The sequence below is a fragment of the Zingiber officinale genome, chromosome 8B (genome assembly GCF_018446385.1).
Source record: "Zingiber officinale cultivar Zhangliang chromosome 8B, Zo_v1.1, whole genome shotgun sequence".
Taxonomy (NCBI): Eukaryota; Viridiplantae; Streptophyta; class Magnoliopsida; order Zingiberales; family Zingiberaceae; genus Zingiber; species Zingiber officinale.
This window is the reverse complement of record NC_056001.1, coordinates 3,140,102-3,152,934: the sequence shown is the minus strand read 5'-3', so window position 1 is coordinate 3,152,934 and position 12,833 is coordinate 3,140,102. Positions and strand designations below refer to the sequence as shown.

Sequence of the window (12,833 nt, the reverse complement as noted above, 5' to 3'; positions counted from 1 at the left end):
GATCGTCCTCTTTTTTCCTTCTACGTACGCTACAGACCGCCACCGCCATACCCTCGCTGCCATACGCGCGCCCTCTCCTTCGTCCTCTTCCAGCACCAGGAGCAACAACCCTTTTCTTTTAGGGCTCTATTTCCATTTGCCACAACAAGAGCAGCTCTCTCCTCTTCTTCCTCCTCTCTTTTCTTTCTTGCTTCTAGGGTTTTGGGTTGCCCAGCAAGAAAAGGTTCTGTTTTGCCTTTTGGCTCTCTGTGTCGTTGCCGAGCTCACCGGAGCTAGCCGAGCGAGCAACCCTTTGCCAACAACCCTTTTCCCCTCTGTCCAACCACAGCAATAAAATAAAAAGAGCAAACAACAGTAAGTTGCTGCCTTTTATTTTATTGTTCCAGTAAAGAGCGATTTTCCACTACCCTCTTCCAGAAACAAGCAATTTTTTTTTTTTTTTTTTTTTTTTTGTGTTCTGTTAAATATTTATTAATATTCAGAAATAATAAATTAATTTGATACTTTTTTTTTTTAAAAAAAATTTGATTGAATTTAGTAGGGTTATCTTTTGCCACCAGATAACCCTACTAGATTTTATAAATTATAATGATAAAAATATTCTCTAGTTTAATTTGATCAGGAACTTCTTCCTAGGGAGTTTCACGGCTGCATCGTTCCATGGACTCGATCCTCTCCGTACTGGTCGAAGAAGTCTGCGCGCGGGCAGCGGCCGGAATTCCTGTCAGCGAGCTCTGGCCGAGCCTCCGTCCCTCCATCTCGGCTGCGGGCCTTCCCTTAGGCGAGGCCGTCAAGAAAGCTATTTGGGTCCGTCTGCTCAGTCACCCTGGGCTTCGGGTTAAAGCTGATGGCACGGCCCTCAGTTCCCAGGACCCTTTAATTCAATCCTTCGAGGGAGCAGAACGTATTGGCGCGAGGATAGTCGCGGAGGACCACCTTAGAGATGCTTTCCTAGGGATTTATGATCTTAAGGCTTCTTCTTCAGAGATTTCGAAGATTCAGAGAGCTGCTCTGGAGCGTTTGGCTTCCTCCAGGTTCACATTGGTTATCAATTTTAATCTGTTTCTGATGCCCTTTAGCGGATTTTTCCCTGCTACTATTACTGAAGACATAAAATTGTTGATTGCCAGTTAGTGTATTAGTAATTACAGATCTTACTTGTCGTTCAAATTCAGAATTCTGCACGTAATAATAACTTTTACTACCGACAAATTTTAGTTTGCTTGACAGATCATATTCAAATCGCGAATCCAATGACGGCGAGGATTCTTCTGCTTCTGCATCTGATGGGTTGCGGTAGCAATTGGGAAAGAGGATTGCAATGAAGGGGAAGAGGCCACCGCCTTCCATTGCTTGTGGTTTGCAGATAGCAGGAAGAGAGACTGTTTCTGAGAAGTGAAGGGAGGAAGTTAGATAGATGAGAAATTGAAGATTTAGGCAAAATATTGTAGAAACCATCAACCCTAAGACATTGTCTAATACTTTGTTAAATTTGGGGGAAGGAAATGTTGTATTTCTTATATTAATATTGTTCAAGACATAACCCTAAATCTTAAATACCACCATGAGACTAAACCCACTACACCTCGTTATGATCATCAAGTCATGTTTGTTTCAACTACTTTAGGTTAGTTAGTTATAATCTTTTCCCTCTATTGAACTCTAGCCATTAAACCTACTACACCTAATGATTGATAGCTCCAATACCTTTAACAATGTGAAAAAATAGTGAAACAGAGATGAGAATAGTGACATGATGCATGTGGTCAATATACAAGGTAAATAGAATAAATATTACTATCATGGGTAGTTAAGTGCAGCATAAATGAAAGCAATTCTATGATCCCCCTTGCATTGGGGTCTTATGTAGGTTTGTTGCATTCCTTCCGAGATATGAATGAGGCAAATTCAAAAGTACTTCTGAATTTGCCACTTCCGAAGAATTATAAGAAGTAAACATATGAATCCAAGCATCCACATTTCGTTCAATATGCATAAACCCATTGACTAGGTGTTTTATTTATATAATTAATATTCAAAATGGGAGAGCATGGTTAAGATGGTATGGATATTCATCTTGCTGGTGCCAAATATTTGGGATCCAACTTGTTGAGGTTTGTTAAAAATTTAAAAATTCCTGTTTGCATCATGCATTAGTTTCTCCTAGTTGCTTCGTTGTTGGAGTAAAATCCATTTTTTGTGATTGTTGTTGTTGTGATAATTTGAAGCTCATAAACATATTTTCCTCTTTTCCTTTTACTTTTAGGCAGTCTGCACTGTCTTTCTCCCTCTGCATATGAATTTAGATACAAAATTGTCTGAAATGTAGCACACACCTCTGCAGGACTAAAGGAGTCACCCAGAGTGAACTTGGCAAAGAATTTGGCATTAAAGGCAACAATTTATTTTACATAGTAAGAAACCTGGAATCCCAACAGTTGATCGTGCGACAATCAACTATCATTAGGGCAAAAGAGCTTGGAACTAAAGGGGAGGATGCCCCAACAAATACTTCTATCGTGTCTACCAACTTACTACATTTATCCCGTTATGCAAAAAATTTCAATCTAAACTCTCAACAGAGATTTGAAATTACAAGGGCTGATATTTTGGAAGGTACAGCAAATTTTGGTTATGCTTCTGCTGATTTTTCAAAACATGATGTCTCCATAAAGGATTACCTACCCGCAATGCAAGTCATTTGTGAGAAGCTTGAAGAAGCATGTGAAAAGGTCAACTATGTTTGGTCGTGTATATTGATATCATGCAAAGAGTGTAAACATAGACTGATGTTTCTGATAGTTTCTGTTTGCTTCTTGTAAGGTTCTTGTTGTATCAGATATTAAGAAGTCTCTTGGCTACAGAAAGGGAGCTGGGCATAGAGCATGGAGAGCTGTAAGTTATTTAGACCAAACAATTGACTCACTTATGTGCAACTCAATTTAATTTTTAACAAACATTATTCCTTGGTGACTTCTTTGAATTCACGGCTATAGATATTACAAAGGTTGAAGGAAGCTAATCTTGTGGAAGAAATTCAAGCAGAGGTGAATGGTGGGGTAAGAACTGCTACTGTTGGATGCTGGATATATTGTGTAGTAATTCAATACTTTGTCATCTTCATAATTTGCATGCTGATGTTTTTGTCCTCTGATTAAGAATTTCATTAGAGGATCAACTATTTTCATGATTCATCTAGCTTGTATTTTCTTGTTTTTCTTCTGCTTGTGCTTTTTCCATGTTAGCAAACATTGTTGACTGATTTGTCACTTTCTGGTATCTTTTAATTTTGTTCCTTGCAAAACAAGGTGGTGCTTCTGGGATTCCATAACTGTGTTAGTCGAACTTGTCATTCCACCCTTCCATACCTGTGCTGACACAACACTACATGACAGCCATGAGTATGAAAAAGCATGTTTGATGAGCTGAATTCTGTCTTCCATAGATGGAAATCAACTGCGACAAAGAATACACTGAAACTTATTACTTTTGTGTCTCGAAGACGGATACTATAAGGAGAGTTGCTGCTGTATCTCAACAGCAAGACTGAGGAGATTTCTCTGTTGCTGTATCTTGATAAGGTAGACTACAAGGAGATTTACCTGTTTCTATATCTCAACAAGGAAGACTACAAGGAAACTTACCTGTTGCTGTATCTCATCAAGGAAGATGACAATATCGTGTGAGGTGATGCATGTCAGGTTCTGACTGCTAGGAGAGGAGTGCTCGTGAAAGTGCTCAAAGCACTGCCATTACGAATCAAGCTTTGTGTGTCCACTTTCGGAGGAATAGCATTGTGGCTTTTTAATAAGGAATAGAGGGGCTGCGTAGGTTGGGGATCAGGTGGGCTTGGAGATGACTTAATATTAATACATTATATATGCCTATACATTACGAAGTTTATATAAGTTATGTTATTACTTGAAATGTTTGATAACTTATATAATCTAAGTTCTAGGATAAGGATTAATAGGCAATCCTACAACTATATGAATATAAGTTGGCTATATCAATAGTAGTATATGCTATATTATATTAATAGGCAATATAAGTTAGATTATATTAAATTAAAAGATTGATTTTTGCTATTATATATATATAAAATTTTATTGTCCTGTGGACCTGTACTCGTGTCCTCAATTTGGACCCTTTTGACAAGTTCCTATGTTTCTATTTTCTAGAATTTGCATGTTGTGTGTGGATCAATACCCGTATTACATATATGTATACCAATATTACATGCATGTATTAGAATACGAGTAATAAAGTACCCGTCTTCAAGTCTAAATAACATAGCTGTAACTTAGCTTGTCCCGCACTTGCTTATACTGTAAATTTTTGGTTTGTTACAGAACAAAAGTTACAGAACCATCTCATGCCTTAGCTAATGAATTCATCATAACCAAAATTGCAGTCAGACTCCACTTAAGACTTGGAAACTAATTTTACTTGATACAGAGGAGGAAACATGTGCTTATACTTCTGGAAGTTTACAACTATTACATATCAACAACAACAATACCAACTAAGTTTTATCCCACTAGGTGGAGTCGGCTATATGAATCATTCTATGCCATTGGGTTTTATTTCATCATCTATATTTAAATTAATATCATCTTGTTATTAATTCACAAGTGTAGAATTTTCAACTGTAATCTCAACAGGAATGCATATACTGATGCAAGGTTATGTATTCCTGCTATGATAATTGACATCATACATTATTCCATTTACTTGGAGATATTGTACTATTGGACAAACAATGTATTAGCAAGGCACTTTCTTTTTGGCAAATCTTAAACTAAAAGGATTTCATCTGCAATTAGATCTTTAGGAGGGAGTTGAAAGGGGAGGGGTTCAATCAAATTATCCTATTAATACTGACGAATTCCTGAAGTAATATCAGACTGTAACTGTTCTTAGGATTAATATTGGTCTTGTTAATCAGTGTATTTTTAAATTTAAATTTAAATTTAGGTTATTCATTTTCTTGTCTTGATGTCAAGCAAGCTAGATATGCATTGACATATTCTCCCTTATTTAATATTCATTGGGATATTTTCTTCCTGCTAATACAAGAATCAGTGTAAATCTTAAGTCCACAAGAGACACTGGGTGAAAACCATATTGCAGAATGTTTGAAATTTTAATAAAAACGCACACACTATTTTCTTTTTTCTCATAAAATTATTTCCAGTTTCTTGCATGCTCAATTTGTATGATCTCATATGCTTTGATTTTCTCTCTTTTTCTTATAGGTCGTTATTTGCTTGAGGTTACTGAAGAAGTTCCATTCTAGTGATTTCCAGCCTAAAAAGGTCATGCTTTCACATGATAGCTTTGACAAAGAAAATGTGACTATTGGCGGAAAAAGGGCCCATATTACTGATCAATTGGTCGAGCTTCCTTTAGAGCATTGTATATATGATATGGTTGATGCTGAAGGACAAAAAGGAATAACAATGCCTGAGGTACATTTCCCCAATTTGCATTGAGTTATTACTAGGTTTTGTTATTTTCTTTTAGTCATGCATTCTTGACTAATCAGAGGACTGTCAAACTATTTGTACTAGATTAAGTATGCCTATTGCCGATCAATATCAAATTTTGATAGTTTACCTTTTATATTTCCAATATGGTTTGACCATGCAACATGACACAATACGAGATTTCAATCTATGATTCATATTATTTTGACAATTATAGTCCCAAATAGAATGTTGTACTTTAAAACAACAAAATAATTATAAGAAAATAAGACTAAATACAATATATGTTGATCATGATTTGAAATCTCATATTTTACTAAGTGATCTGGTATAAACATATCATTCTTATAAATTATCCGGATTCCATACCTTGACATAGATGTGTTCCTGTTTTAATCATGCCAATGAGGATCATGTCATGTCAATATTCGTGACTTTTTGCAATACTATTATAGTATAGGTCAAGATTAATTGGGATGATGTTGATTTTTTTTAAACGTGTGTTCACACAAGATAATATCAAAACTGTACCATTTCATATGGAACAATAAATCTGAACTTAAGAATATAGTTATCTACTTACCTTATCTTTTTTCTTCATCTCCTTTCTCCTTCCACTCTAATTTGCCATCAACTAACATTGTACAAATTATTTTTTTTTGGATCCTCTTGGACTTCCTATGTGGTTTGCCTAGGCCACATATTACTAGTGCTTATCCACTAGGTGAAAGCAACACCACCTTGCAGTTATCTAGATTGCTTTTTGAAGTATGATTTAGATTTTGTCTTTGTGCTTAACTAAAACTGTAAATGAATAAGATATTAGTGAATAACCTTGGTGTTTGGATAAGTACTTGTTTATGTTTGCCCGTTAGTATAAAATTTACAAAATAAACAAGAATATAATAAGCTTGGTTTGCTAATGTTCATGAACAAAGCTCATAAATTTGAATTACATATCTTTATCTAATCCAAGATCCAAATACATTATATATTTTTTGGACTGGTGATTTGACCTAGAACCAAAATACATCAATGACCGCTAATAATCATTGTATTGGGTTTTTTGGTCACCTCTAATGACTGCTAAGATTAAATTTCATTTTATGTCAACATATTGATCTCGAGTCGGAGTTCCTTTTGAATTACCATATTGTGTTGACATCCATGTTTCGAAGTCTGCCGACATGAACTCATATGGGTTATATACTTTTCTCGAAAGTCAATTACATACACAACAAATTACATGCTATCCATCCCTATTGCTAATTAAATTGTGTAATTTACTACTGAAATTTGTATGTATCAAGGATTGTAATACCATTATGATAATCCCAGTTAGCCTACTATCCCTAGGGTGACCGGCCCGGCCCCACGGAAGTTTCCCACTAGCCACCAAGGTAAATCGGGAAGCGCACGCGGTAGCCAGCCCAGAAGCCCAGCATCCTTTGATTGCGCCCCCATTTGGAGGAAAAAATTCCTGCAAATACGCCATAGTTGGGGTTCGAACCGTGGGTACCTGGGTGACAACTTAGATGTCCTACTGCAGCACCATAGCCCCGAGGACAAAGATTGTAATACCATTAATAGTAGTGAAGGAGTGCTTTTGAAAATTAATAATCACATGATTTTTAACTTATAATCCAATTTTGTTGGAGGTTTTTATATTAATACTAGTTAGTACTTTGTTGCGACTTAAAACTTTTGGGTCAAATCTATGGAACTTGGTTCTCGATACATTTTGAGTTAATTTTTCTTGTTTCTAAAAACATTTTGGTTAATAACCAACCTTTCATGTACACCCCCAAGGGTCATGACATAATAATACTTAACGACTGAAATGTTGCTAGTCTTTTAACTTCTACTCTTTTAATTTCATCTTGAGACAGTACATTTTTTATTTGCTAGCTTTTTCGTCATTTTATTGAACCATGTAGCCGACTTTCCCTAATATCCAAATTCCGTACCCAAATTTCATATTTAGCAAAATATGTACCTAATTCACATTATACCCCTCCTTCACTAGCAGTTGACTGATCCTAACTAATCATTCGACTTCTATGTATTTAATTGACTAGCCAATTGTTTTCTAAACTTTTTGTGCTCCATCTGTGGACTTCAGTTGATTGGGTCTTGAGACAATTTGGCACAAACTCATTAATGGGCCTAGGATTGTCATACTCACTCACCAACACCACTAAAGGGTTCCTAGGACAATTTTGAGACCATGTCAAAATATTGAAATTTTGAACACTTAAAGTCCGTTAGTGAGTTTTGGCTAAAACTTGTAGATGGCCTTAAGAACCTTAGAATCATTTCAAATTAGAATCATTACACTCCTAGAAGCCTTTTGAGTGTGACCATGCCCCCAAACTTAGATTTCACAATCTAAATTGAGAGCTGTTAGTTTTTAAAATCGTCACAACCTTAAGACAATTGACACAAGCTCATTAAAAGACCTAGGCCTGTCATACTCACTCATCAACAACATCAAAAGGTTTCTAGGACTCCCTTGTTTATACCATGTCAAGAGTTTCCAAATCTAGACATTATAGATCAAGTCTATTTTAGTCAAAACTCATTGATAGCCTTAGACGTCTCAGAAACACTTTAAAAAGTTCATTGCACTCCATGTATCCTTCTAAGTGTAATCATGCCCTCAAACATAAATTTCACAGCTTAGATAAAGAGTTGTGGATTTCTGAAATTGACATAGCCTTGAGATGTTTTGTCACAAGCTCATTAGAGGACCTAGGTTTGTCATACTCACTCACCAACACTACCAAAGGGTTCCTAGAATTCTCCTAGTTCAGATCATGTCAAAATTTTAGGTCCATAAATGAGTTTTAGTCAAAACTCACAAATGACCTTACGCACCTTAAAAACACTTCAAACCAAATTTATTGCACTCATTGCATTCTCCTAAGTGCAACGTGCCCTCATACCTAGATTCCGTAGCTTAGATAGAAAGCTGTGGGTTTTTGAAATTGACAACCTTGAGATGTTTTGCCACAAACTCATTAGAGGACCTAAGCCTGTCATACTCATTCACCAACACCACCAAAGGGTTCCTAAGACTCTCCTAGTTTAGACTGTGTCAAGAGTTTGAAATTCTACACTATAGGGTCATCTGTGAGTTTTGGCCAAAACTCGTTGATAGCCTTAGGCACCTCAGAAACACTTCAAACCAAGTTCATTGCACACTTTGCATCCTCCTGAGTGTAACCATGCCCTCAGACATGGATTTCACCGCCCAAATAGAGAGCTATGAGTTTCTGAAATTGGCACAGTCTTGAGATGTTTTGTCACGAGCTCATTAGAGGATTTAAGTTTGTCATACTCACCAACACCACCAAAGGGTTACTAGGACTTCTTCAATTTCCAGATTTTGAAATTCTGGATAATATAGGGCCATCAATTCTGACCAAAACTCGCTGATGACCTTACACACCTCAGAAATACTTCAAACTAAGCTTATTGCACTCCTTGTAGCTTCCTAAGTGTAACAATGCTCATAGACATGAATTGGGATATTAAGATTGAGGTATTAGGTTTGTCACAAACATAGGTTTTTGACAATCGACTGACGTCCACAAATGGGGTAAAAAAGTTTAGGAATTGACTAGGGCAGTCGACTGCTAGTCAATTGCTGGTAATTGCAGTCCTCGGATGGAGTGGAGGGGTATAATGAGAATTAAGTATGTGTTTTGATAAATATGAAACTTAGGTACACAGTTTGGGTATTAGGAAAAGTTGGCTATGTGGTTCAGTAAATTGCCATAGTTTTTTTTCTTTACTTATAGAGAAATTAATTTGGATCCTTTTAACCTGCTGTCACCTACATTGGTACACATAATACTTGTCATTTTTATTGTTTGAGAATGGAGCATCTTTTTTACATTAGTTTCTTCCCCTGTTTATATTTCAGATCCTATTCCTTTTTTTTACGCAAATGTTGTGGTTAGGTTTGCCGACGATTGGGGTTCACAAGTAAGAAGCTGCATAAACGTTTTGTTTCAATGCGGGAGAGGTTCAGATTGTGTTTTCAGGCTGAGATTCATGAAAAAGCGGCAACTTATCGTATTTGGACATTTGAGAATTTTCCCCAACATTCATCTGACAGTATTCCCAGCAAACAAGAAGTACTCGAAGACAAAAATGTTCATTTGCTTCAGTTGACGAATCCAAATTCATCTACATGTCAGCTCACAGATTCATACTCCAGTGAGCCTTTGATCTTAGATAAAAAAGATTGTGGGCCTATTGAATCAGTGCCTTCCGGACTTGATCAAGATGTACAAGAGGTCAATTGCAGAGTGGACCAGCAAAATGGTGCCAGTGAACTTGCGCTTGTACCTTATGATCCAAAACCTGCAAATGTTGGGACTATGCTAGAAATGCATACTCTTTGTTCAGAAGAAGGACATTGTCTTTCATCTACTTTCTCTAAAGTTAAATCTATACAAAGGCCTCGCTGTTTACCAACTTTGACTAGTAGCAGGAGAGAAGAAAGGATAGTAAAAAAGCTGAAGGTTGAAAATATTCTTATTCATAATCACTTCTACTTTTTATTTTTCCTGGATTATTTTTTACTTGTTTGAAGCTCAAATATTATTATTATTAAGATAATTAAGAACTGTTATCTTTCATGATTTGACATTTGGATTGGAATCATATTGTGCTTTAAAAGTAAGTTGTACTTTGGTAATGGTTAGATAAAAAAACAATTTAGCAAAAAACCTTGGTGGATGATCAATAGATGTTTATGCCACATTATATTTTCAATAATATACACATTGACCATTTGGTCATCAATCAACTTGTTGGCAGTAGTGAACCCAAATACTAGGTACCACCAATTAAAGATGTTTTCCAGAATCATGGTTTTCCTAGTTGAATACTTGGCCGATGATGATCATAAATTCTGTTGGGGTTACAAGGTTGCAAACATAGTCCCACATCGAAAACACATGGGAAAGATCATGGGTTTATAAAGAGAAAGATATCTCCATTGGAATGAGGCCTTTTGGGTAGAGCCCAAGAGCAAAACTATGAGGACTTAGGCCCAAAGTGGACAATATCATGCCATTGTGGAGATATCTAAATTCTTTTCGATCCTATAATTGGTATCAGAACCCGGACTGCCAGAAGGTTTAATCGTCGACTGTGCACAAGAGCTATGGTCTGATTGAGCCATGTGGGTACAATATTGATCTCGAACAAAGAAAGTGGGGGCTCCTATGTTCGGATCAAGAGGATCAGACACCAGGCAGGAAGTCCTAGTAGGTCGGGTGGACCGAGGGGCAGGAAGACCTGGTGGGTCGAGGATCAGACATGGAAAGCCTGTGGTCCTTTGTTTGAGAGAGGGATTGTTGGGGTTGCAAGGTTGCAAACATAGTCCCACATTGAAAACACATGGGAAAGATCATGGGTTTATAAAGAGAAAGATATCTCCATTGGAATGAGGCCTTTTGGGTAGAGCCTAAGAGCAAAACCATGAGGACTTAGGCCCAAAGTGGACAATATCATGCCATTGTGGAGATATCTAAATTTTTTCGATCCTACAAATTCTTGGTGGATGCCTACTATATCTTCAAAATTCTTGAATTGAAGACACACTATAAAATGTGAATCCCAATATTTATGATGAGTTGGTCAAGACTCAAGACTATTCTAACCCTTGAAGAATGATGCAGGGGATTCTTAAAATAAAACTTTCCAAACTGTCTAATTCTTTCCTTCCTGCACTTTGTTTTTTTTGTAGGTTGTATTTAATTTTGTGACTTGTATGTGATGGCAAATAAAATGTTGGGTTTACGCATATTGGTTAGTGAATCAAGAACTAGCATATAGGGGGGGTAATGTAACCCTAGACTATGTAGGTCTTGGTGGTCTGATGCATAGTAGCTTTTCCTATTTTTGTGTATTAAGAGAATGCATGCTTTTCTTTTGTCACTGTGGATCCAATCTTGATTCAGTTGTTAAATAACTTGCTACCTCTAACAATGTGAACAAGTTCTCTTGTATACTATAACAATCTTGATTAATTTTTTGGACTTATGTCCCTACATCTGTACATTGCTACTAACATGAACTTTGCTGGAAAATTGGTAGAAGAAATCCTGGATTAGTGGGATTGGAATATGGTTATCATTAGTCATTATTTTTATTGTTATATTCCCTATACTATTCTCTTATAATAATGGGATCCAGCTATAGTGTCTTTCTATTTCTTAAATTAGAAAAATAAACCTGTATTTATTCCCTCAGGAATAATGAAATTATTGTACTGTTCATTCCGTCAGCCAATTTTCATTTGAAAATTGAAGGATGAAGATGTAATGAATTAATTCGGTATACATGCTCTGTTATTTATAGGAACTATATAAAACATACTTTTTTCCCTCTTTACATGTCTACTCTATATTTTTGCAGCTGGAGAAAATTGTTTTGGTGACTGAGCTATACAGGTGGTTAGAGGAACTTGAGAAGGGTAAACATACGAAAATGTGTAGGAAAACTTTGACTTGCATCTTGAATAAACTGCAAAAGCAAGGATTGTGTAAGTGTATCAAAGTTAGCATCCCTATTGTGACAAATTTCAATCGCCATCGTGTAACCGAAGTAGTTTTGCATCCTTCAATTGAAAATTTGTCACAAGAACTACTAGAAAAAATCTACCATAAACAGAGGGACTTTGATATGCAGATCCGTAAACATGCATCCTCAAGATTAAGGAATGACAAACCCGTGCACAAATTTGCTAGTTCAAAAATTACATCAAATGTTGAGGATGGCAAACCTATTGTCCTAGAGGCTATGCGTGCCAATGGATTTGTTTCTGCTAGGATGGTGCGAGCAAAGCTGTTGCATAAATTTCTGTGGAGCTATGTCAGTAACTCACCTAGTTGGCATGATGCTGCCAATTCTAATCACCGTTGGTATGATATGAAGTGTCCTCAGAGCACATGTCACATATTTTTGCTTTATGAAGCTGTGAAAGTGATGCCACTTGAACTGTTCTTGCAAGTTGTAGGATCTCCTAAGGAGATTGAAAACATGGTTGAAAATTGCAAACTTGGTTTAAGGCTTTCAGATATACCCTTATCTGAGTACAAGAACTTGGTTGATGATGATGCAACAAAGCGACTGTCAGGGATTATTAATATACTGATTCGTATGAAGGTAATATTTCTATTTTTATAATTTTGAGAAATGGTTTTACTTTTGACCAGATTTCTCATTATTCTTGTTCTATATAAGTTGTGCTGTACTTCTAAATACTGATGGTTTCTGAATTCTGATGCTTGATATTTGTTTATTTTTGCTTGTGTTTTTTCATCT

General features: G+C 36.3%; 1 protein-coding gene across 2 annotated transcripts in view; it reads left to right on the top strand.

Annotated features, from left to right (window-relative positions):
• The first annotated feature begins 18 nt into the window (after window positions 1–18).
• Window positions 19–12,833, top strand: part of LOC122016821 — a 31,416-nt gene continuing 18,601 nt past the window's right edge. The window contains exons 1-8 of one of the 2 annotated variants that reach the window (XM_042574234.1): window positions 19–354; window positions 637–1,034; window positions 2,345–2,732; window positions 2,824–2,895; window positions 2,997–3,059; window positions 5,259–5,471; window positions 9,455–10,021; window positions 11,925–12,674. In XM_042574234.1, the coding sequence (XP_042430168.1) occupies window positions 661–1,034; window positions 2,345–2,732; window positions 2,824–2,895; window positions 2,997–3,059; window positions 5,259–5,471; window positions 9,455–10,021; window positions 11,925–12,674 (2,427 nt within the window). In that variant the 5' untranslated portion in view covers window positions 19–354; window positions 637–660. Of the gene's footprint in view, window positions 355–622; window positions 1,035–2,344; window positions 2,733–2,823; window positions 2,896–2,996; window positions 3,060–5,258; window positions 5,472–9,454; window positions 10,022–11,924; window positions 12,675–12,833 lie in introns of both variants that reach the window. The other variant, XM_042574231.1, reaches the window with a different exon arrangement.